Source organism: Sinocyclocheilus rhinocerous, unplaced genomic scaffold (genome assembly GCF_001515625.1).
Source record: "Sinocyclocheilus rhinocerous isolate Xijiao unplaced genomic scaffold, SAMN03320098_v1.1 scaffold836, whole genome shotgun sequence".
Lineage (NCBI taxonomy): Eukaryota > Metazoa > Chordata > Actinopteri > Cypriniformes > Cyprinidae > Sinocyclocheilus > Sinocyclocheilus rhinocerous.
In genome coordinates, this window is record NW_015648109.1 from 430307 (window position 1) to 457004 (window position 26698).

Below are 26698 nucleotides of genomic sequence, written 5' to 3' on the forward strand. Positions count from 1 at the left end.
ATATATATATATATATATATATATGTATGTGTGTGTGTGTGTGTGTGTGTTTTCCTGATTTAGATTTTCAGATTCAGATTTAGCTTGCTTGTGAGGACATTCATGTCCCCAAACTAAAGTCGAGTTCACACTCCTGTACATTCACCGCTGTAGTTTCTCTCTCAATCTCTCTCACCCTTTCAATCCCCTGAAACAGACACTAGATTCATATTCATAAATCAGATTAATCTGCAGATGTTCCAGAAAGACGAATCTGGAAAGTATGTGGATGAGAAATGGAGAGAGAGAGTGTGAGAGTGAGTGAGTGAGTGAGTGAGTGAGTGATTCTGTTGGCTCTGACTGATAACAGCACAGAGAGAGTCATCAAGGTCACTTTATGCTGCACGGACACCTTCCTATCTGAGCCGTTACCCAAAAGCCTCTGCTGCTTCCTCCTGATCAATACAACATGAGCAGAGACAGAAGAATGACAAACATCAATCGATCCAACACTAAGAGATAAGCGGCACTGGCACTACAAGAAACAAAAAGAGCAAGCTGTAGGGGAAAAAGAGATATTATTATTAATATGTATTTATTTAAAGTTGCATTTACATGCCAGTGTGTCTATATATAATGTTACTAATACTATGTTTAATTTCAATCTTTTAGATTTTAGACTGCACATTTCATCTGGCATCAGTTTCTTTCTTATTCAGAAAATCCAAGGTTACTCTCTCCAATAACTGGAGATGTTACTTCAACACAGCATTTTTATTTCGAAATATTGTCATTGTTTACAGCATAACTTGCATTAAGGGATGCATTGTGTTTAAATATTCATGACTTCTTAAGGAATGGTTCACCTTATATATTTTGGTCTTTTCCTCACACACAGCTATCATATGACTTTCCTTTAAGGCCGGGGTCTCCAAACTCAGTCCTGCAGAGTTTAACTCCAGCTCACCTCGACACACTTGCCTGGAAGTTTCTAGTAAGCCTAGTAAGACCTTGATTGGCAGGTTCAGGTGTGTTTAATTAGGGTTGTAGCTGAGCTCTGCAGTACAGTGGCCCTCCAGGAGCAGGATTGGACACCCCTGCTTTAAGGAGTCGTGAGTATTAATGCGCCGTGTTTCTCTCGGTACATTGACGCTATCTCTGGATGCCCATCGTCATGGTAACAGGCTTGTTTGATGACTTGGCCGTTTGCCGTGCAAGAACAGACTGGCAGACGGAGCTCTGAGATAAACAAACAAACAAACACATGCATAAGCAGCTCTGCAAGCGATTAGTACACAAGAGTAGATCATAATTTTACTTTTAAATGAAATCAGATGTGGAGATTGTTCTCGGCGGACCAGATTTCGTTTTCTGCTGCCAGGCAAGCTCATTTCTTTGTGTCGATTGTGTTTGCAAACCGAGCGAACTAATGAACAACCTGAAGACACGAATCGACATGCCCAAAGTTCAGCTCTGGATCGGTTCAGTCAGGCTGCTGAGAAGAAATAGTCAAGTGAGCAGTGATCTCTGCTGTGTTTTACGGTTTTAATAATTTAATGATGAAATATAAGGTACATGAACTATATTTTAATGTTTACAGATTAAAGTTTGTTAGCTGATGAACTCTGACAAACAAAGTACTACCCAATCATGTAATAGATTTTTGTATCTAAAATTAATGAAGGTTTATGTACAGCATTCAGAAGTAATTATCTGCAAAGAAAAGCAATCTGTCAAAAGAATTTGCAATGTAAATATTCCATTAATGTTTTATATTAGTTTATATAAATTTCAATATCTGATATAATAATTATTTTCAATAATTATAAAATAATCAATATATTATGCTGAATAAAATATCAAACATTTAAAAAATGTACAGATGTAATAAAGTGTCCATGGTACTGTGCTACAAAATGACAATATGATACAGAAATAATGCATAATTTTTGGAAATTACAAAAAAAGAGAAACATTTTGGAACAATATATCAACAGATCAACAATGTTAACTAGATATATTACTAGACCTTAATATTAGGTAAGATTGATTTATTGAGTTAGAAAACTTCATATATATTTATATAATATGCAGTTTTCTTACTTAATGAATCAAACTTACAGTAATTTATATCTATCTATCTATCTATCTATCTATCTATCTATCTATCGTTCTATCATTCTATCATATTGTTCTATCTGTCTGTCTGTCTATCTATCTATCTATTGTTCTTTCGTTCTATCTATCTATCTATCTATCTGTCGTTCTATCTATCGTTCTATCAAATTTATATCTATCTATCTATCTATCTATCTATCTATCGTTCTATCATTCTATCATATTGTTCTATCTGTCTGTCTGTCTGTCTATCTATCTATCTATTGTTCTTTCGTTCTATCTATCTATCTATCTATCTGTCGTTCTATCTATCGTTCTATCATTCTATCATATTGTTCTATCTGTCTGTCTGTCTATCTATCTATCTATTGTTCTTTCGTTCTATCTATCTATCTATCTATCTATCGTTCTATCATATTGTTCTATCTGTCTGTCTGTCTGTCTGTTCTTTCGTTCTTTCGTTCTATCGATCGATCAAATCGATCTATCTATCTATCTATCTGTCGTTCTATCTATCTATCTATCTATCTATCTATCTATCTATCTGTCGTTCTATCTATCTATCTATCTATCTATCTATCTATCTATCTGTCGTTCTATCTATCTATCTATCTATCTATCTATCTATCTATCTGTCGTTCTATCTATCTATCTATCTATCTATCTATCTATCTATCTGTCGTTCTATCTATCTATCTATCTATCTATCTATCTATCTATCTGTCGTTCTATCTATCTATCTATCTATCTATCTATCTATCTGTCGTTCTATCTGTCGTTCTATCTATCTATCTATCTATCTATCTGTCGTTCTATCTATCGTTCTATCATATTGTTCTATCTATCTGTCTGTCTGTCTGTTGTTCTTTCGTTCTTTCGTTCTATCGATCGATCAAATCGATCTATCTATCTATCTATCTATCTGTCGTTCTATCTATCTATCTATCCTGTCGTTCTATCCATCTATCTGTCTATATAAATTGTAAAACAGCCAGCACCCCACAGTCTCCCGGACAAAAGGCCATATTTACAATAAAACAAATCAAGTATTTAAAAAAAATTAATATTGTTCTGTGTATTATATCTGCATGATGATAAATGAATTTGTACGGACTCTTTTTCAGGTTGTGGTGACCTCTGCGCCCCCATCACTGTCTGTCAGGCCCCGGATGAGTGGATCAACGACACATCCGTCCCATCAGCGGCCACAGCATGTCCAGCGGGACGCCAGTACTGTCCGTACACTGAGCGCTGTCTGCCCTTGGCCAGCCCCTGTCATCCCGGAGCTTGTGTGAACTGTTCTGGGGTCAGTCCTCTGCCTGCGGGCACACAGTATCCTGATTACAGACTCGTCAGGGAGGTGCTGATCACCCTTCCAGCCGGACCGCCATCCAACGTCCTGGTGAGTTTGACCGAAAACCTGGACCTGCACCTAATCAAAACCTGACTGGATTCCATCTGAAATCTTCACTTCTACTTAAGAATGAAGAAATTCACGAAAACAGTCAAGAACATGTCTCATAACTTTACTTAAGAATGAAGAAATTCATATTTTGTACTCTCAAAAATGGTAAAGAACGGTCAAGAACATAACACTGTTTCTCATTGCATTAATGTGAAAATATATGATTTATAATAATTTTAACTAAACAAATTTGCTTTGTGTAATTTACGCTGAGAAAAAAAAAAAAAAAGCTTTTGTGTAAAAAAAATCAATAAAAAATTGCATTAATCAGCTTTGAGAGCAATGGAAGTAAAAAAAATAAAAAAAACTCCAGAATTATGGAAATGAAAATGTGATTCATTTTCAAAAATAACATCACAATGCAAAAAAATCTTCTAAAAAATAGGTTTCATTTTATTTATGCAAAATATAATTTCTGTGTCTTGACGGATTTCATAAGGTTCAACCACTGACTGTCGTAGTTCTCTTCTGTAAATCTGGAACATAGACCACAAGTCCAGCATGCTTGAGCTTCAGGATGAAATGTGAGAGCATTGAGCTTTTAATGAGAGGTTGAGTGTGTGTGTGGGCCTGCGGGTCATCTATTTCACCCTCCTTCAGTGTGTTCTGCCTAAACAGAGCGTTTGAAGAGTAAATGCGGGGCAGCTCAGAATGTCCTCCAGTGACGTTCAGATCACAGTTAATTATTTCCACTCCCTCTTTGCTGCCTGAAAGCCAGTCCTAATAATGACCCTCAGTGTGTCTGACGAAGAGACATGCTTCTCTTCACAGCTTTCTTTTGGGGCAGTTTTTGTGTATTTTTCTGTGGTATTTGAAGTCTGTTTCAGGGCACAGTGTAATTCCAGAGGTCGGGACATTATTAAGGGTAATCACTGTCCCCCTCGCGGGCCCAGTGTTGACATTTGGTCAGGTTTTGCTCTCAGAACAGTGCATTTTATAAACAATAGAATGTTATCGCAAGCGGTGTTTTGAAATGGAAGATGATTAACAGAAAAATATATACATAAAGCAGGTGTATTTCTTCAGAATAGGATATATATCGCCTTAAAGGACTTTTTCAGATATATATCTCTTCTTTTAGCTGGCGGTTGTTCGGACGGCTTCCCAAAACCAATTCGAACACATTGCATATATGAACAAATATTGAATATTATGCATTCTGAGCATACAAAAATGACATAAAATTCACAGAATGTCAAAGTGAGAATCCAGATTTGATTGGTGAATCATTTATTTACACTATCGTTCATAAAATTGGGGTTGGGAAGATTTTATTATTTTTTTGAAAAAAGTCTCTTCTGCTTACCAAGGCTGCATTTATTTGATCAAAAATACAATAAAAACTGTAATTTCATGAAATATTTTCACAATTTAAAAGACCTGTTTTCTATATGAATATGTTGTAAAATGTAATTTATTCCTGTGATCAAAGCTGAATTTTCAGCATCATTACTCCAGTCTTCAGTGTCACATGATCTTCAGAAATCACTCTAATATGATGATCCGCTGCTCAAGAAGCATTTCTGATTATTATCAATGTTAAAAACTGTTATTTTTTATTTGTTAAAAATAAATATTTTTGTGGAAACTGATAGCATGCATTTGAAATAGAAAAGTTTTGCAACATTACAAATGCCTTTACTTCTGATCAATTTAATGTAGGCTTGATAAATAAAAGTATTCATTACTTAAAATAAAAAAAAAACTCACTTATTCCACTCTTTTTAATGGTAATGTGTATATAAACCATGCAAATTACCCAATTTGAAACAAAGCGATAAATGGCTTATATTTATATGCTGTTTAGGCTAACCTAATTAAAAAGAAAACACTTAAGATTAATTAAAATTAATCATGCTACAAGTTAATTTAGGAAATCACAAACTTATAATTTTTACATTATTAAAAAATAATGTACAATATGAAAAATGGATGCATGCTAATTATTACAAATTAAGTGTTATTAGTGTTTTTAGTGAGCATTAGATGACTCATTAAATGTAAAAACGGCAAATTAGCATGCACAATCAAATATACAAAATAATCATCTGATAACTGATACTGTACTGATATATTGTGCATTTCTAATTGTCCCAGCTAGTTGGCACAATAAAACATAACAACAACAACAACAAAAAGTAGCTTGTTACTAGAAAAACTGTTTCGAGTGCACACATTCAATCATTCGTTATGCATTCCCTCTCACTCAGGTCCAGGATGGCATAGAGGACTTATTGGTTTCCCCTGGCGACTTCTTTGCCCTGCAGCACGACGCCGGGCCGTCAGGACTCCTCCAGTGCTCCTCTGACCCCTCGTCGCCATGGAAACAGAGTGTGCTCATCCAGAACCGCTCCAATTGGTGGGACGCAAACGAGACGCTTCAGGTGGATGCGGAGGGCGGCTGGGAGGAGGACATGGTGTGCCAGGTGAGGGTGCTGTATGTGGGGCAGAACAGCACCGCGCTGCAGGGTTCCTTTCTCCGCTCTGGCCTCCCTCAGCTTGGCGACCACAGTTTGGAAGTGACGTCCAGCGATGAGGATTTTCCTGTCACCGCATCCTGTCCCATCCATGTCGTTCCACCTCTGGGCCCAACCGTGATCTATCCCACCAATCGCAATGGGACGGTGTACTTCCTGCCCAATCAGACGTGGATTCTCGTCATGGTCCGCTCGCAGCACGACGCTCAGATTGGGTGGCAGGTCAGCAACGAGACCGTTCCCGTTCATGACACGTGTCCCGAGAACCTGATGGCGAAAGTGGCCGAATGCAGGCAGCCCGACCCGTACAACGACACCATGTTCGCATGGTTTGACCTCCAGCTCGGGTCCACACCGGAGCAGACCAACGTGCTGCTTCACGTCCAGAGCAACGTTACCACAACATCGCTACAAATTCAGGCGAGGGTGCAAGAACCTCTCCAGGGGCTCGTCATCAAACCCCATCCTGCTCACAGAGTCCTTATGGAGTCCGTAGTGGTGAGTGACATCCTCACTGCTGAGAAAAAAAAACATTTTAACAAGGTGGTTTGCTGGTTTTGGGCTAGTTTTAACTGGTTTCCCAGCCTGACAAATGTCCAAAACCTGTCTAAAACCATCAAAACAGACCACATTAGGCTGTTTTAAACAACTACAAAGGATTATGTATTTATTGCTAATATTGTAAAAACAGTTTAAACCAAGAGGCTTGCTGGTTTAAAGTGGTTTCCCAGCCTGACAAGTATCCAAAACCTGTCTAAAACCATCTTAACAAACTCGATAGCCACCTTAGGATGGTTAAAACCCTTTTTCCAGCATGACTTTACCTTCTAAATATCTACCATTCAAGAATAGTGTATTTATTGTTAATACCAGGTGGTTCGCTGTTTTTTTGTGCTGGTTTAAATTGATTTCCCAACCTGACAAGTTCCCAAAACTCATCTAAAATCATCAAGGCTGACTGGTTTGAACCATTTTCCAGGTTGAATTTACCTTCTAAACATCTACTGTTCAAGAATAGTGTATATATTGTTAATAGTACCAGGTGGTTTTCTGGTTTAACAAGGTATCCCAGCTCAAAACATGTCTAAAACCATAACAAATAGACCCACTAACCACCTCAGGCTGGTTTAAGCCTTTTTTCCAGCTGTTTTAAAAACCACTTAAATCAGATGGTTTGCCGTCTTTTTGCTGGTTTAAACTGGATTTCTGGCTTAAAAAGTCCCCAAAGCCTGTCTAAAATCATCAAAACAGACCATATTACATCAAATTAGTCAGGTTTAAGCCATTTTTTTAGCATGACTTTACTTTCTAAACATCTGTTGTCCATGGATAGTATATTTATTGCTAATATTTTAAAACCCAATAAAACCAGGTGGTTGGCTTGCTGGTTTAAAATGGTTGTCCAGCCTGACAAGTGCCCAAAACCCGTCTAAAACCATCAAAACAGATCAAATAATGACCTAAGGCTGGTTTAAACCATTTTCTCAGCATGCCTTTACCTTCCTTCTAAACATTTACTGTCCAAGGGTAGTGTATTTATTGCTAATATTTTAAAACCTGCTTAATCCAGGTGGTTTGCTGTATTTTTGCTGCTTTAAACTAGCCTGACAGATGCCTAAAACCTCTCTCAAACCATTAAAGCAGACCCGCCTAACCACCTTAAGCTGGTTTAAACCATTCTTTAAGCATAGTTTTACTTTATAGACATCTGCTGTCCAAAGATAGTGTGTTGTTCATAATATTTTAGAAACTGCTTAACTCATGTGGTTTGCTAGTTTTAGGCTAGTTTAAACTGATTTCTAAACATCTACTGTCCAAGGATAGAGTATTTATTGCTGATCTTTTATGTTTTTGTCCATAAAAGATGTCTGTGAGACAGAAGCTGACGATTTCATGCTGGCCATTATCCACCGTGTCGCCTTTGTTATATCCCTGACCTTCATCTTTAATAGTCTTATTATTTGCTTACTTCTCCTCCCTCTTGTATTACAGAGTTACACGGCTTCTGTGGAGGGAGGTACGGACCCGTCGTTCAAATGGACGGTGGATGATAAACCATACTTCACATACTATAACAGCATGTTAAATATCATCTACCAGAACACAGCAGTGTACAAACTCACGGTGACTGGTTTTCATTGAACTCAGCCCAGTTTATGTAAAGGAAACACTGATTCCATCAGCTTGGCAACTGACCCATCTCTCGTCTCCTAGGTAACGGCTATGAACCAGGTTAGCATGCTGACAGAGCACTTCAACGTCACGGTGGACCGCATGAACCCGATGACTGAGCCGACCGTCCATGGAGTCCCCAAAATCGTGCAGCAGGGTTTGCCCCTGAACCTCTATGCATCGGTGAAGATAGACATGGCGGTGGATGTCGCCTTCTGGTACGTTCTATGACAGTAAAGCTCTGACTGGTCAAATAAAAGAGCCATCAAATTAATTAAAAGCTTTCACCAGTTTCATGATTCATTGGTCAATATGAAGGATGTTTTAAAGGAACACTCCACTATTTTTGAAAATAGGCTCATTTTCCAACTCCCCTAGAGTTAAACAGTTGAGTTTTACCGTTTTCGAATCCATTCAGCCGATCTCCGGGTCTGGCGGTAGCACTTTTAGCTGCAGCTTAGCATAGTTAATGCAGTGATTTACAGTAATGTTATTGTCATAAAAAATACAGTAATAGTAGCAAATAATGATAGATTTCATAAAGAAGTCCTAGAATTAGGATGCATTGATATGAAACACACAATTACAATCTAATCAGTTCCTGATGGGTGAAATCAAGCTCTTTCATGCTTTTTTTTTCTTATATGTCACATTATGGAAGTAAAATGGGTTGTGAATGCTCTCTTTAAATATGTCTCTACTTGGAGAGATAGATGGCTTTCTACAAGACTATTTAATGTACACAAACTTTTTCTCTACGGCTTCCACCGCCTCACACACACTCTCAGCCTGCTCCCCTTTAATGGCACTTTTCTCTAGATTTACAGTCTGTGGTTAGCGCAGAATGCTGACAAGAATTTTCCCTTCAACGCCGAGCATAGAAAGATTCCCAAAGTTTCCATTCCATCCCCCAGAAGCCTGCTGCGCGCCACTGCAGATGTCTGCTTTATTTATTTATTTTTCATGGATTTCTCAATATATTGTCAAAAAAGTCTGTCAGACGAGTACTGTAGGGCGATTTCTTCCCCGCGCTTTTATCTCGTCTGCTCAATATCTCTGGAGTTCAGCCCGCCGCTTGTTCAGTCAATCGTAATACCTGATTCTCCTTTGGGTTCCACTTCCATAGAGAAAGTGGGGATAAGATGGAGCGAGAGATGAAGGTGTATCGCTGGGAGCCGAGGCGATGATTCAACAGCAGCTCCACCTCTCCCTCCTGCAGCGATGAGTCAGACAGCGAGATTTGCAAGAGAGAGCTTTTATTCCCTCCAGCTAAAAACGTCTTCAAAACAGACCTGCCACCTTGCTTTTATAAATTCCTGAGGCACCAAAAGAGAATCAAAGTTGTCTTCCCCCCCATCCTTTAGTCCCCTCTTTTATACAGCAATAAGCTTGCCTTTGAAGCCACCATGAAACCAGAGTTAACTTAATACATGTTCCTGAACTTACTGTGCACATTATTCAAAAGGAACAAAATAATCTGTAATGTAAGAATGAAGTGACTTGTCAAGTTTTTTTTCAACTCCCCAACCACTGTCCAATCAAATCCCTACTGATAAAACAAAGTACTGTCTTTTTGTTTTGTTTTGTCACATTACAATAAAATAGTAAAATAGTTTGCTATTTATGTTAACTTTAAAATTGCCTGAAAATGTTTTCGGTAAGGTCACAGTTGCCCAATGGCTTGTGCAATTAAAATCAAGATGCAGTATTTAAAGGGGTCATGAACGGCATATTTTTTATTGTTTTATTATGTCCTCTGAGGTCCACTTATAAAGTTAGCAAGATTTTTACATCAAAAACATCATAATTTAGAACTAATAGGCTGTTTTCTGTACTGTTTTACACCAACTCTACAAAACAGTCTGTTTTTATAGGCAGGGCGCATTCAAGATTCGGAAGTAAATCAGAGCATCTTGTAATCCTCGGAGGCATCTCTATGGTTTCGTTGATGGAGTAATCCTGTGTTTTCATCTTTCTAGTATTTCCTCTCCTCCTACTATTTGCTTGAATCAGTGGGCAGGCTAAAGAGGCAATAATGAAGAAGTAGGCATTTATTTTCTTCTGCAGAGGCTGAGCTTTCATTGCACTATGACGTTATTATGTGACAAATTCCAAAACGAGTCGTTTTGCTGCTTGGTTTCAATTAAAGCTGTTTTTGAACTAACGAGAAAGTGTTGAGTTCTGAAACTTACAGGATCCTTTTATAGTACATTGACCTGTTAGATGTCAAAAGATCAAGGGAAATTTGATTTCTCAGTTCATGACCTCTTTAAAAGCACTGTCTACACTGTGAGAAACTGTGAAAGCATTTGTAAAATAATGCATGCAATCAGGCATGCAGTGTGTGTGTTTGTGATGTTTTAATGTTTTTTTTTTTGTGTCACAGGTGGTGGTTTGGAGATGGAGGAAACCGTACACATCAGTTTAAGCCCCCTTACGATAACCCCGCTAGTAACCAGGTGGTGATTCATGACGATGTGTCATACATTTATGCACAGCCAGGTAAAAAAAAAAAGTGTAATTATTTATTCATATTGATTTATCCTTATTTTTACTTGTATTGATTATTTTTTATATCTATATTGATTTTTTTACTCATATTTCTTGCAGGGGAGTACACCCTATTGTTCTCTGCTTCCAACCGCTATGAGAACAAGACATGCAAGGTCAACGTATACGTCTTTAGCATTCTGACAAGTGTGCGAATCGAGATCAACCCACCCCTGCTACGTGCTGAAAAACCAGCTGACTTTGAGGCCCACCCCCTACCGTCTCCCTATGGCATCATCTACACCTGGAACTTTGGTGACAATTCGAGTGTCCAGCAGGGACGTGAACGTAGGGTTCCTCACGCTTACAATCACAGCGGTGTCTACAATATCTGCGTGAATGTGAACAACACCATTAGCTCGACAGACACCTGCATGGAAGTTATTGTCTATGAGGACGTTAGGGGCTTGGAGGTGATGCCATCTGCTCCCACGGAACGCAACATGCCTACCATTGTCACGGCAAGTCTGGAAGCAGGCAACAATGTAACTTGGAGCTTTGACATGGGTGATGGAACAGTGCACACTGGTGTGGTACCCCAAGCTGAATATACGTACAGGAAAGATGGAAACTACACCGTAAATGTCACCGCAAAGAATGCTGTGAGCTCTCAGTGGGTAACAATACCTGTTGAGGTGTTTGTGCTACAGGTGTTATCGCTAGAACCTTCTGGGTGCATTCAAGAAAACAAAGAGGTACGTTTCCATGCATTTGTGTCAGGGAACGCTTCAGGACATCAGTATGTGTGGAGTTTTGGAGACGGAAGCCCCAATGAAACTCAGTATGGAACACCACTGAAAACACACTCATACGTTAAGAGTGGAGAGTACCATCTCTCGCTACTTATGTCAAGTGAAGCTAACAAGGCTAATTTTTACACAAGGATCTGCGTCCAACCTGAACTCACAACAGTGTCTTTGTTTCCTCTGAGAACACACATCAAGTTCGGTGAGGAGAGCAAATTTACAGTAGCTGCCTTCCCAGAATTTAACTACACCTACCTATGGGATTTTGGGATTCTTGACACAAGAGGTCCTGTTCGAGGTGGTAAGGAGATGGCCTTTACATTCAAGAGTCCTGGGGAATATCTGGTCACAGTTTCTGCGCTCAACAACATCTCCTGTATCAACGACTCTGTTTTAGTTGTGGTGCAAAAATCTGTAGTTTTTTTGCTGATCAGCCATAATGGAGATAAAGAGAACAATCTTTCTTTACACCAAGACTATGCTTTCAAGGCATCTTCAGACTCTGTGAATGCTGTCTACATCTGGGATTTTGGAGATGGGATTCAACTTAATGGGACAAACGTATCACATGCTTACAATTCCTCAGGCAGGTTTAACATCACTGTTACAGGCAAGAATGAAGTTAGTGAAACCAAAAATGAGATTTCCGTTGTGGTCTTGGCACCAATCACTGGACTGTCGGTAAATGCCAGCCTTGTCAATGTCCCTTTGAACACTTCCGTCCACTTTGAGGCACACCTTGACCAAGGAGATGATGTAAGGTACTCTTGGATTCTCTGTGACCGGTGCACCTCTATCCAAGGCACTCACACCATGTTCTACACTTTTCGCTCTGTTGGGACCTTCAATGTCATTGTTACTGCAGAGAATGACATCGGTACGGTTCAGTCAAGCATTTCCATCTTTGTGCAGCGTGAGTTGGAGGGCTTACAGATAGTGGCTGATGAGCTTATTGAAGGATGCTGTTTTGCAACCAACCGTGTCCTTCACTTACAAGCCTCATTAAAAGAGGGCACCAACATGACCTTCAGCTGGAACCTTCTGAGGGAACATGAGAACCATGACTACAACCTCACGGGCAAGACCATAGACATCAATTTTTTCACCCCCGGTCCTTGTGATGTGCTCCTCAAGGCAACCAACTTGCTTGGCCAGCTGGCTGTGAACAAAACTATTGAGTTTCTGGATCCTGTGAGGGAGCTGGTCATTAAGATTTCACCAAACCCTGCTGCAGTAAATGCTATGACAAATATGACAGTATCTGCAACTTTTGGGACGGCCCTCCATTACAGATGGTGGGCAAATGGTGAACTGTTAACATCTGACATGTCCTCTGTCATGCACAGTTTCAGAAGTGCAGGTTTGAAACTGGTTAAAGTGGAGGTTTCCAACAAAGTCAGCTCGGAAATGGTCTCGAAGTGGATCAGCATTCAAGAACCGATCTCGGGATTGACTTTCATCGCCACAAATGTTACAGAGAACTTTGTAGCATCGGGGGACAATGTTTCGCTGCGTGCAGAAACACAGATGGGATCCAGCATTTCGTGGATGTGGCTATTGCCAGACAACACAAAATCGAACCAACGCACCACGTCCTATATCTTCCCCAAACCGGGAATTTTCACTGTTGTGTTGAATGCCACTAATGACATCAACAGAGAAACATGCTCACGTGACTTTACTGTTCAAGACCGTATCCAGGGTCTGGAGCTCAAGGCCAGCAAACAAATTGCTGCGGTTGGGGAAAACGTTGAGTTTACCATCTCTGTATCATCTGGAACTTCTGTTAATTTCATCCTGAGCATTAGTGGTGATGCAACTGTCGTTCTGAACAATCAAACCTACATCCACCAGTTCACTAGTGTGGCCAAGTACTACGTCAACCTTACTGCCCACAACCAGGTGAGTTCTGAACGAAGGACTCTGCATATTGAAGTCATGGAGCCTGTGACCAAGTTGACTATAAAGGACTGCTGTGATGCCGCTATACCTGTTGGCGTATCTAGGGCTTATGTAGCATGCACGCCAACACGTGAGCCGCTGACCATTCTGTGGACCTTTGACCTTCATCATGGTCTCAAGATTTCTCAGGTTGGCAAGTCAGTGACATATGCGCCAGAACAGCCAGGCAATCTGACCATATTCCTTAGAGCATTCAATTCCCTGAATGGATTAAATGTGACCAAGGTTATACGAGTTCAGAACAGTATCAGGTCAGCCACCTTGGATGCTCAACCAAGCGACACCTTCGTAAACAAGACGGTCAGCTTCCATGTGGGAATCACTCCTATTTCCACTCCAGCGACATATCAGTGGGACTTTGGGGATGGTACTTCTGCAGCTGTAACAACTACACCTTCTCTGAGCCATATCTACATCCTTCCTGGTCACTATGTGGTGCGAGTCAATGTCAGTAACCTGGTGAGCTTGGTTACAGCACAGGTTGATGTTAACATCTCTGTCCTAAAGTGCGACGAACCAGAAGTTCAGATCATTCAAGCTCCACGACTCGCCATCTGGCGTTACCAGCCAACCTTGGTAGAGGCCAATGTGAACTTAAAAGGCTGTGGCCTCTATGGAGTAGAGTACCTCTGGGAGATCCTTACCACCCCTCGCTGTCAGGATGATGAGAAGAAAGGTCCACCACCATCTAAGGTCCGTCTCCCTCCAGAAGTCAACGTCCGGAGGCTCCAACTTTCAGTGCCCAAGATGTCGATTTCTGCTGGGAACTACACTCTAGTTTTTTCTCTGTCCTATGAGGGGGTGCCACTACGGAAGGCAGCCTGTATTCAACTTTCAGTCATGTCCAAAAAGCTGGTGCCAATCATTGAGGGTGGCACATACCGTGTATGGTCCAAAACTCAAGATTTGCATTTGAGTGCAGAGCAGTCCTACGACCCTAACTTGGACCTGGAGAACCAGCCCCTGCTCAACTACCACTGGGAATGTGTGAGCACTTCAAAGGTAATCATGATTGATATGTCAAAGATATATAAAAATAAATGATTTTTGATGTTTTAAACTTGCAATGAAGAATATAAATCAGGGGCCTCCAAACTCGGTCCTGGAGTTGCCGGTGTCCTGCAGAGTTTAGCTCCAACTTGCCTCAACAGACCTGCCTGAAAGTTTCTAGTATGCCTAGTAAGACCTTGATTAGCTGGTTCAGGTGTGTTTAATTAGGGTTGGAGCTAAACTCTGCAGGACACCGGCCCTCCAGGACCGAGTTTGGAGACCCCTGACATAAATGGATCTAGGCCAGGGGTGTCCAATCCTGCTTTGAAAGGGCCATCTTTCTGTAGAGTTTACTTCCAACACACCTGCCTGCAAGTTTCTGTTGATCATGAAGACCTTAATTAATAGGTTCATCTGTGTTTAGTTGGGGTGGAGCTAAACTCTGCTGAAAATTGGCCCTCCAGGAGCCGGATTGGCCATCCCTAATCTAGGCTGTCAAATAGCAATAGATTTAAGAACAAATGTTGGTGTTTAGATTCCTCTAATATGTGAAGGACCTTGCGTTATTGATGACTGTTCATTCACTGCTCACATGTCTAAAGCTGAACAATCCAAATTGAGATTTTTTTTTTCTGGAAATAATCAGCGGATGAAAAGGTTTAAAAAGCATGGTTGTTGGGAGTGGGTTGGAGAGTTTGAGTAATTGGCATTAAAACAATTTACAATCAAGTGCTTTATTCACTGAGCTCATAGGCATATTTGAGAGCTGAAAGCTCTTAACATATATGTGAATATCTGAATTTGAGAGAGAAGTTGTTTGAGAATACTTGAGATAATTTATACTTGAGATCAGTTACATAACTAGCAGCGGATAAACTCTGCATTCCTTAGAGTTCTCCCAACCTATCATAGTGACTGCTGAAGGGGAACAGAGATTCCTGCTTTTTATTAAAACATTTTATCACTGACAGAAATTCAAAGTATTAGGTATAGTGAAATATTTCAAGAAATAACACTTCAGCCACAATAAATATGTATGAATGTCATTGCATTGGTTAATAAGATAAAAACCAAGTAGCGTTTATTTTAAAGGAAGCACAAGCACACTTTAAGCAAAATGTCTCAAAACAACATTTTTTAAGTTCTAAATGATAATGCAGTAGATTTATTGTCCAAAATTAAGACAAAAAGTACACTTTGTGGGTGTCAGACATGTATTCGGGATGCATTGACCATGACTATGCATCCCGAATACATGTCTGACACCCACAAAGTGTACTTTTTGGGTGTCAGACATGTATTCGGGATGCATAGTCATGGTCAATGATTAAAATGCTATTAGAAAACTCATTAGGTGAAGTCATTAAACAACAAAGGTACCAAAGCTTGTTTGATGATTATGCTCTTGGCTTGTATATCCTGAGGCAGGTAAATGGGTTGATTAATTACCATCTGCAGTGATTCTGTCTTTTAAAGGGGTCATATGACGTTGCTATAAAGAACATTATTTGGTGTATTTGGTGTAATGCAATGTGTTTATGCGGTTTAAGGTTCAAAAAACATCACAGCGTCTGCACGACATGGCGGCGGCAGCAACAATACTACAGCGAGAATCAAAGTTACGCCTTCTTTCTTTGCGTGAACATTTGGGCGGCGTTATGCAAATCTTCCCACATCGTGACGTAGACATGTGGAGGCGTGTTTAAACGAGGCGTTTTAGGAGGGCGTGGACGAGTCTTAACTTTGATAAAGAATATCTCTTTGGGTTTGAGACTTTAGTCTTTGCAACTTCTTTTTAGGGATCTCATCTATGCACGAACAGCTTGTAACACTCCAAAGAGAAAGGAAAACTTGAAATGTGACCCCTTTAACTTCACTCTGCAGGGCCCAGCTCACTGCTCCACTCTGCATTTCGGTTTGGGGCCAAGCGACCCGGTTCTGGGAATCTCTGGTTCTGAACTGGAGGTGGATGTTGAGTATACCTTTCGCCTGTCCGTCAGCAAAGAAGGCATGACCCCAGAATCCACAAACCAAACGGTGAGTGCTTTTATTATAGATTACTACAAGCTTTTCATATCTAATGTGTTTGTATTTGCATTTACAAATATGTCTTGTTATTCATTCTTGTCATTTGATCAACAGCTTTTTTTCTCCATCGCTCATACTCATTTTATATTACAAAGTACATCTCATTACATTTTAATTCTTTAAATTTTTAATCGTTTAAAATAAAATGAAAATAAAATAAAAATTTTATTCAATAACTACCTGCAGTCCAGTTTAAGCATGTTCAAAGTGCACTGAATAGAGCTGTCATATTTTAAGTCATTGTCATTCTTTTCAGTGCAAACACGCCTCTTTTCTATGTAAATTAGGCTCATTATAGAATACTAATTATCCACAATCAAAAGCATTTAATGCCACGCTGTTGCCACCCCATGGAAAGCTGGCAGTAAACAGATTTTAATTTAAAAGATACATTTGTTTACATTTTTTACCAATCATGACTGCAGTAAATCATCAAATTAGGAACAAAAGCACATCCTCCACCATCTCATTACACGAAACCGGTCTGTGAGATGTGTAATTGTGCCTTTTTTGTGGGGTGTAATTGTGCTTTTACCTGATATGCATACTTTCAATAGTGAAGTGTGAGCTAAAACAATGCAGTGCATGCAAATGAGCAAAGTTATGAGTGTTTGCTATTCATTGTTAGTTATTCCCGCCTTTTGTTTTGTTCTACAGCATTCAAATTAGTCGCTATTGTCATTACAAAATATTCATTCTTATTAAGCATACTTTGTATTTAGCTATAATTAACTGACCCGAACGGGTAAAATTAAAGTTTGTTACATAATTCAAAACATAATTTACTTTCTGACCTTCACAATTCTAAGCTACATGTGAAAGCTTGATATGTTATGCGAGTTTTGAATGAGAATGTATATGAAACTTATTTCACTCACTGAATTGAAATGGTTTGTTGGATCCTAAAGGGAATATTTTATGAGATTTAACTTTGAGGGTCTGATTGCTTTGGGAACCGAGATGTAATCAATTTGCAATGTCTATTGACCCCTAAAATCCTTTTTTTCCCTTCATAAACCCATTATTCCTGTGTCACATTCACAACAGGTATGGGAGATTTGCCAGTCTCAGCGCTAACATTGTTAATATTTGAATCAGTTCAAAGAGTGAGAGACGTTTCAAACTAATCAGTTTCCATCATAATTGCCATGTCAGTTTCCATGGTCAACAGAAAACATAATTGCATAACTTCAAGTTTGTTTTCCTCTGTCTTCTCCTGCTCACAGGTGTGGGTGCAGAACGGTCGCATCCCGATGGTGTCGCTGGAGTGTGTGTCGTGCAAAGCTCAGTCTCGCTACGAGATCAGTCAGAGCTCTTATGTGTACCTGGCTGGCACCTGCAATAACTGTCACAGCTCACACAGAGGGGTGAGAACAACCCTTACATGCACGGCCCACTCGTGACACGCTGTCATCAATCACAGGCTTACTATTAAACCAGTGTTGCCTATGGGAAAGTACGAAATGCAAAAATAATTAGAACTCCCTGCTGTTTCGGGCTGGTCGGGATGCTCAAATAGAACTCTTAAGCACGTCATAAAATCAAAATTGGACAAAATTATTTTTTGGCCTGTGAAATGCATATTTTAATTCCTTTATCTTCTAGCTTTCCAAAAAGCATGGAAAGCATGATATAATTTGTCCCTAGGACTAACACTGTCCTCATAGAATCTGAATGTTGGGAATTACATATTTTGGATTTTGTGAGTCACTCGTGCCTTATTTATTAGAGGAAACATGCCGTCATAATTTTTTGAAGAGAGCTGTACATGGAGAGATAGCGGCATGATGTCATTCTAGAACGGTTTGTCTTTTTTCACAGGCAATCCTCTTGCTTTTTTCCGACCTGCTTTCTCATAATGTTTAGACTGAGACTCGAGTGATGTTATGGTTATGGGAACCGGAGGGGAGACCTGAGTGGGCGTACGGGGTGATGTCATCATTATGATGTGATGTGTTCCACTGCATTAGCCGTTAACGACATGCCAAACCTCGTTAAACACGTATTTACTTGGCGACCGAGCGGTCAAACACTCCTTCCCCCTTGGTCTGGTTCCCGTGAGCCAGAGACAGTAAATATTATGGTACAAGTCAGGGACGCTTATCTAGTGGTTCAAACACTCAGTCTGAGATGAGTGCTGATTGGGATTAATGGTGATGGAGGTCACTGCAAGGTTACAGAAAAACCTACTTGGAACTCATTAAAAATGTAATGAAAATAATTTTAAAAACTAAAATTGTTTAGTTTTAAAATGTGTGTGTGTGTGTGTGTGTGTGTGTATGTATGTATAGAATTATATTGTAATAATCTGCTATATTAAATACATGAAAGTACATATATAAAAATGGCAAGGAAATACAACACCTTTTCTAAAGCTGTGAATTTGCATTTAAAATAATAATTGAATGTTTTCACTAATTTAAGTGTTTTTACTCATTTTAATAATATTAATATAAATATTCTTTATACATATATAACACAAGGTAGTTGCATTCAAATATTTTTTATTATTAATATTAATATTAATATTAATTATTAATAATTTGAAATATTCAGTTAATATAATACATTTAATTTTAACTAATGCGTTTAATGATTTAATGATTTTTAATTCATTTACATATGACAATTTTTGTATCTACAATTAAATGACATAATAAATGAATAATATTTTGAATTGTTAATGTTAATTATTAATAATATATATATTATATATACATAAATGACATTAAAATGCATTGGCTTTCCTACGTAGGCATTTGAAATAGTGTCATTCATGAATTTTAACACATCACATAATGTGTTTAATTTTAATTAACTATGTAAATGTATTCAAATAATATTTTTTATTTTTAATAGAGAATTATTCATAATAATTTACATACATTTAATAATTTAACTGCTCATTTTAAAGTGATGAATTTATTTAAGTCAATATTAATATGGAAATGACATGTAAATATCCCTGCCGTGTCTGTTGTTGTTGTTAGCGCTGGACGGCGATGACTGGAGGGAACGAGACGCTGGTGCTGGATCTGAACACCACCACCACAGGCAGCGACAGCATGAACCTGGTCCTGCGACAGGGCATCCTCCGTGACGGAAACTCCTACATATTCAGCCTCCATGTGACCGATGACAGCATGGACCGCGAAGGAGTGGCCTACATCGAGCTCCACCCCAACCTGCCGCCTGCCGGCGGGACATGTTCTCTGTGGGCGGATGGGGACGGGCCTCAGGTGCGCACACTGCTGGAGAGAGTGCACTTCAACTGCTCAGGTGAGACTGGAGAAGAAGGACTTTATGTACTGTAGGATACTGAGAAGGAGCAGAGCTGAACGATCGCGTCTGGTTTTCAGGTTACACTGATATGGATGAGACAGAGTCTCCGCTGGTCTTTAGTCTGCTAGCGGTGCGCTGCTCTGGGATGTACTGCGAGGAGTTCTGTGTGTATAAAGGCACGAGTTCAGAACATTCGGCCTTCCTGCCGCCGGGTTTCAGCTCGGCCCGGTACCAAGTGACTGCGCTTGTTATGGTGGAGGACCACCAGGGGGCGACAGTCATGGCCCGCAACAAGTAAGACACGGTTTGACTTCGAGACTTCATGTGTTCCTTTCTTTGCAGCCAGTGTTGTGAATGGTTTGTAATGCGTGTGTCAGGTCGATGGAGGTGGTGCTGCCGGCGGTTCCTGACGGATTCAGCTGTCTCCCTCACTGGCTCAGCAATCTAACCGACTCCACCCTGAGAGAGCTGCTCCGTCAGGGAGATTCACAGAGAGTACGGGAGCTCTCGCTCGCTCTCATCACCGTCCTCAATGAGGTAAGACAGACTGTCCATCCATCCGTCTATCATCTATCTATCTATCTATCTATCTATCTATCTGTCTGTCTGTCTGTCTGTCTGTCTGTCTATGTATCTGTCTTTCCATCATCTCTCTATTCATCCATCATCCATCTGTCTCATCTGTCTTCTGTTCATCTGTTTGTCTACCCATCTGTCTCTCTATTTATCTCTTCATCTGTCTATCAGTTCTATCAGTCATAATTTGAAATATTCAGTTAATATAATACATTTAATTTTAACTAATGCGTTTAATGATTTAATGATTTTTAATTCATTTACATATGACAATTTTTGTATCTACAATTAAATGACATAATAAATGAATAATATTTTGAATTGTTAATGTTAATTATTAATAATATATATATTATATATACATAAATGACATTAAAATGCATTGGCTTTCCTACGTAGGCATTTGAAATAGTGTCATTCATGAATTTTAACACATCACATAATGTGTTTAATTTTAATTAACTATGTAAATGTATTCAAATAATATTTTTTATTTTTAATAGAGAATTATTCATAATAATTTACATACATTTAATAATTTAACTGCTCATTTTAAAGTGATGAATTTATTTAAGTCAATATTAATATGGAAATGACATGTAAATATCCCTGCCGTGTCTGTTGTTGTTGTTAGCGCTGGACGGCGATGACTGGAGGGAACGAGACGCTGGTGCTGGATCTGAACACCACCACCACAGGCAGCGACAGCATGAACCTGGTCCTGCGACAGGGCATCCTCCGTGACGGAAACTCCTACATATTCAGCCTCCATGTGACCGATGACAGCATGGACCGCGAAGGAGTGGCCTACATCGAGCTCCACCCCAACCTGCCGCCTGCCGGCGGGACATGTTCTCTGTGGGCGGATGGGGACGGGCCTCAGGTGCGCACACTGCTGGAGAGAGTGCACTTCAACTGCTCAGGTGAGACTGGAGAAGAAGGACTTTATGTACTGTAGGATACTGAGAAGGAGCAGAGCTGAACGATCGCGTCTGGTTTTCAGGTTACACTGATATGGATGAGACAGAGTCTCCGCTGGTCTTTAGTCTGCTAGCGGTGCGCTGCTCTGGGATGTACTGCGAGGAGTTCTGTGTGTATAAAGGCACGAGTTCAGAACATTCGGCCTTCCTGCCGCCGGGTTTCAGCTCGGCCCGGTACCAAGTGACTGCGCTTGTTATGGTGGAGGACCACCAGGGGGCGACAGTCATGGCCCGCAACAAGTAAGACACGGTTTGACTTCGAGACTTCATGTGTTCCTTTCTTTGCAGCCAGTGTTGTGAATGGTTTGTAATGCGTGTGTCAGGTCGATGGAGGTGGTGCTGCCGGCGGTTCCTGACGGATTCAGCTGTCTCCCTCACTGGCTCAGCAATCTAACCGACTCCACCCTGAGAGAGCTGCTCCGTCAGGGAGATTCACAGAGAGTACGGGAGCTCTCGCTCGCTCTCATCACCGTCCTCAATGAGGTAAGACAGACTGTCCATCCATCCGTCTATCATCTATCTATCTATCTATCTATCTATCTATCTATCTATGTATCTGTCTGTCTGTCTGTCTGTCAGATCCATCCATGTCTATACATCTGTCTATCCATGTCCTTCCATCCATCTATCCATCCATCTATCTATCCATTCATCTCTATCATCCATCTATCCATCCATTCATCTCTGTCATCCATCTATGCATAGAGATCTATCTATCTATCTATCTATCTATCTATCTATCTGTCTGTCTGTCTGTCTGTCTGTCTGTCTATGTATCTGTCTTTCCATCATCTCTCTATTCATCCATCATCCATCTGTCTTTCTCTCAATCTGTTCATCTGTTTGTCTACCCATCTGTCTCTCTATTTATCTCTTCATCTGTCTATCAGTCTACCCATCCAAGCCATCTATCCTTGTATCAGTCTGTCCATCTATTATCCGTCTATCTGTCTGTCTGTCTAGCTTTCTGTTATCCATCTTTCATCTGTCAATCATCCGTCCGTCCGTCCGTCGTGTCTTTCTCCGTCTGCTCATCATCTCGTGTGTGTTTCTGTGTCAGTATGAGCAGGGTGTTTCCCGCAGACGTGAGCGCGTGTCTAAGGCAGAGCGTCAGTATCGCGTGAGCGTCAGAGGAAACATCACCAGAGCGCTGACATCACTGGACCTCACCACGGTCAATGACATCCAGCAGACATCAGCGGCGCTCGCGCAGTGCACGGTGAGACCAGACGCTCTCATGCATTCAATCCTGAACCACTTCAAAGACACGAGACACATGACCGCTCACAGAGCGAGAAATAAAGGCTTTCTTGTGTGTGTTTGTTTGCAGGCTGTGAGTCGAGAGTTTGTGTGTGAAGAGTGTCAGAACAGCACTCTGGACAAACTGGAGTCGATGTTAGAGATCCTGCAGACAGACACTAAACAGGGCACAGTCACCCCGACCGAGATAGCAGACAACATACTCAATATCATGGGTAACACACACACACACACACACTCTCACTGTTGAGACAGCAAACAGAATCATCCATTTCATGGCTATGTTATGCTAACACACTCACAAGCAAACAAATAACCCCAGAGGCAACACACTGTTATTGTTCACTTGTTTACATGTTTTCATTTTTCTCATTTCTTACTAAATCTTATCTGAACTAAATCTACGTATGAATTCTAAAGAAAATACAATAAAATATTTCACAGTAAAATGCCCCAACCTGTATTTAATTATTAATCATTTAAATAAAAAATTTTAAATTATCTTTTTGATTACAAGATCTGTTCCTCAAGATTAATATTTTTATTCATAGAAATTATGTATTAATTATATATTATATTATATTATATTATATTCCACAAAAGCTTTGATTTATCTTCATTTGATGTATCTTCATTTTGGATTTTTTTTTCTGAGCAGTGTGATTAATTACAATTAATTCTGTTGATTTATCAACATGCAACTAATTTTTGATTTTTTTTTTTATTGACAGCCAAATTAAATCAAATTCTAATCAGTCTTGTAGCACTTCACTCCTCTTTTTGGTCTTTCATGGAGCCTTTTATCCTGTTCCTGCTGGTTTTCAATATTCATCCGGTCAATAAATCTGTTTCCCCCTCAGGTGACCTGATCCACCAGGTGAGCCAGGCTGCCTCCTCTCCACCTCCGGAGGCCGAGGACCGCGGCGACCTCTCCCAGCAGCCTCCGTTTCTCTTAGAGGAGCAGCAGCATCACCCGCTGCGGGTGGCCGCTAAAGCCTACACCCTGTCCTCCGTCCTCATGCGAATCCTCATGCTGGGCCGCGTCCTCAATGAGGAGCCCCTGATCCTCCGCGCGGCCGAGATCGCAACCGCCGGCAAACGCGCCGACCCGCAGAGCCTGCTCTGCTACGGCGAGAGCGACGCGCCTGAGTGCCGGCGTTTTTCCATCCCGCGAGCGTTCAACAGCAGTCTGGGACGGGCAGCAGGGGGTGCTCTGGCGCCCAACAGCGAGGATGGCATCGTGCAGCTGCTGTTCCAAGTGGAGCCCAATCCCTTTCCGTTCAACTACATCGCCAATTACACCGTGTCGACGGAGGTGGCGTCCATGGAGTTTCGCACGGTGAACGGGACACAGATTCCCATCTCGGATCTGGACGACAGCCATGCCATAACAGTTGCCGTTAATAACGGGAGCGCGGCTGGGCTGGACGGTAACGGATTGGAGGCTATCTTGCCGCCAGCGGGAGCCGAGAACATCAGCCGCTGCGGTTCAATCATCGTGAGGGTGAGCACGAGGAACACCAACAGACAAGCGGGAATCTACGTCCAGCTCAACTTCACCGTACTAGACGGTAAGACGCCCAACACAAGGGGGAGCCACTAAAAAAAAAACATTCAACAACAATCACAAACTGTGCCAAAAACTTTAAAAAACTAAAGACTAATTTATACTGTATGAGAAAATTGTTATAAATTGTTATATTATAAAGATAACATGTAAAATGGCTTTTATATGGTCATTGTACTTAAGAAAGGTGTTGAAATATTGTCTGAAAATATTACTTTGTAAATTATAGATATGTAAATTAAAAAAGAAAAAGTAAATAATAAAAAGAAAAAGTAAAACATATTATATTATTTAAAAATATAATTTTATTTTAAGATTATTTTTCTGTGATAGCACTTCCATAATAAATTTTTTTTTCTACAAAATTGTAGATGTATTTTTTCTCCTTCTGTTAAAAACTAGTGCTATAATAAAATTATCACAATTAATCGCATGATACCTGATCCGTATTTAGAAAGCTGAATGAGAAAATATCATCAAATTGTGAAATTTTCAAAAATAGATAAATAAACATGAAATAACATTTTTCATGATATTTGATTAATAAAAGACATTAACTTGGCACAGTGTTATTTTATTATTTATATATTATTATTATAGTGGTTTTTAATATTGAATTAGTAATATTATTTAATATTGAATTAGTTTTTTTTATTTAATTACAGTTTAAGTTTTAGTAATTTTGTTATGCTTTTGTCATTTTTATTAGTGTTTGTTTTTTTTAATAGTTCTGTTTAGCATGAATTTATTTTTATTTCATTTTTAGTCATTTTTTTTAAATAAAATAAAAAGTATATTTTATTTTATTATTTTATTTTATGTAAGCGTTATTTCAGTTACTTCCTCCAGGTTCATTTTATTTTGGCCAAACTAACAGGCTAGTTGACTAACTGGAGCAAGTACTAGTTAGTACAGCACATGATCAGTGTATAGTAATATATGTATAGTAATGCATTGTAAAAGTCACCTTTATATCTCCATGTTGGAGAGGAAATAGTATTTTCAGGGAAATTCATCCTCCAATGTTTCTTGTTTTTATTGATCTCTGAACACCTATTTCTTTTCGTCACTTTGTCCTCAGATTCTCCAGAAAAGTGGGAATTGGATCCATTCATCACAGCATATCTGCACACCTCCGAATGGCCCAATGAATACAACAGCACTGACAGGAAACGCATCACACTCGATATGACGCGGGGGCGGGACCTGGACCACCGACTCTACACTTTCTTCCTGTCTCCGAAGTAAGAGGCGTCTTTTTTCCCCTAATGTTTTGATGTTTCTCACTGATGTGTATGGCAGAATAATATTGGAAGTGCATGTTGATGAAAGGCCTTTCATCCATAATAAATGATGCGTTTGGAAGCAGGAAGCTCTGTTGTTTGTTAAAATCAACATCAGTCGCCACAGGAGTGACTCATTCATTAAAATCAGCAGTGAAGATGATGTTTTTCACAAAGCACCGAGAGCGGCTCATCCTGCCAGATATGAAACTCTAAATTATTCATTTTGTAAATTTTGTTTTTGATTGTCAGCCAATAAAATAAAAGCATTTGCCATTACGCACTAATACACACAAATTAGTTTTTTATTCTGATTTCTCATTTCCGTTCTCCGTGTCAGGTCCTATGACACCACGCGTGATCACTTCATAAACGTGTCGACGGGCTGCGGCGCAGACGATCCGCATCTGATCCGGCTGGAGGTGGCCGTCTTCACCTCGCTGTGTCAGTATTTCAGCGAGAGCAGCAGTCAGTGGCGGACGGACGGCATGCATCCGCTTCCCGAGACCAGCGTGAGCCGAGCCGTGTGTCGCACGCATCATCTCACCGCTTTCGCCGCGAGTCTGTTCGTTCCCGTCGACGCCGTCTCCTTCATCATTCCTGTGAGTATTACAACTCAACTCCGCTGCCATTTGGTTTTTCGTAATACTATTAATAATATATTTTGAAATTAACCTTAATTCTGTCCAGACATACTAGTAATGATTCTTTAAAATAGTTAAAAATATATTTCATTAATTTATTGTTTTATATATGTTTTAATTTTAAAATATGATATTATATTATATTAGCAGTAGTAATGATTCTTTATATTTTTATGTATTTCTATTTTAGTTTAATTGATACATTTTTTTATCTATATTATATTATAATTTCAAAAAATAATTAAAGAATAAAATTAGTAATTGTTTTATTTTTTTAAATACTTTTAAATCAGCCTTCCTTCCGTCCGGGCATAATTGTAACAGTATATTTACTACTATGTCTAATATTTTTTATAATATTTTTAAAATCAGCCTTCTATCAATATATAATTTTCTTTTTTAATTCATATTTATATTTCTGGTTTTCTCAAGTTTAATATATACTAAGCAGTTAAATTATTAATATTAAATTATTATTTCACAAATTGTGTATATTTTAATTCTCAAAAACTATATATATATATATATATATATATATAATATAAAAAAATTATTTTTT

General features: G+C 39.5%; 1 protein-coding gene across 1 annotated transcript in view; it reads left to right on the forward strand.

Annotated features, from left to right (window-relative positions):
• Positions 1-26698, forward strand: part of pkd1a (polycystic kidney disease 1a) — an 89408-nt gene that overhangs the window by 40305 nt on the left and 22405 nt on the right. Inside the window, exons 11-26 of the mRNA XM_016514111.1 lie at positions 3222-3499; positions 5773-6537; positions 8032-8163; positions 8254-8429; positions 10598-10713; positions 10822-14471; positions 16344-16496; positions 17774-17914; positions 19538-19826; positions 19907-20123; positions 20207-20366; positions 22446-22604; positions 22716-22860; positions 23506-24216; positions 25294-25456; positions 25836-26097. Of these exons, the coding sequence (XP_016369597.1) occupies positions 3222-3499; positions 5773-6537; positions 8032-8163; positions 8254-8429; positions 10598-10713; positions 10822-14471; positions 16344-16496; positions 17774-17914; positions 19538-19826; positions 19907-20123; positions 20207-20366; positions 22446-22604; positions 22716-22860; positions 23506-24216; positions 25294-25456; positions 25836-26097 (7517 nt within the window). The remainder of the gene's footprint in view (positions 1-3221; positions 3500-5772; positions 6538-8031; positions 8164-8253; positions 8430-10597; positions 10714-10821; positions 14472-16343; positions 16497-17773; positions 17915-19537; positions 19827-19906; positions 20124-20206; positions 20367-22445; positions 22605-22715; positions 22861-23505; positions 24217-25293; positions 25457-25835; positions 26098-26698) is intronic.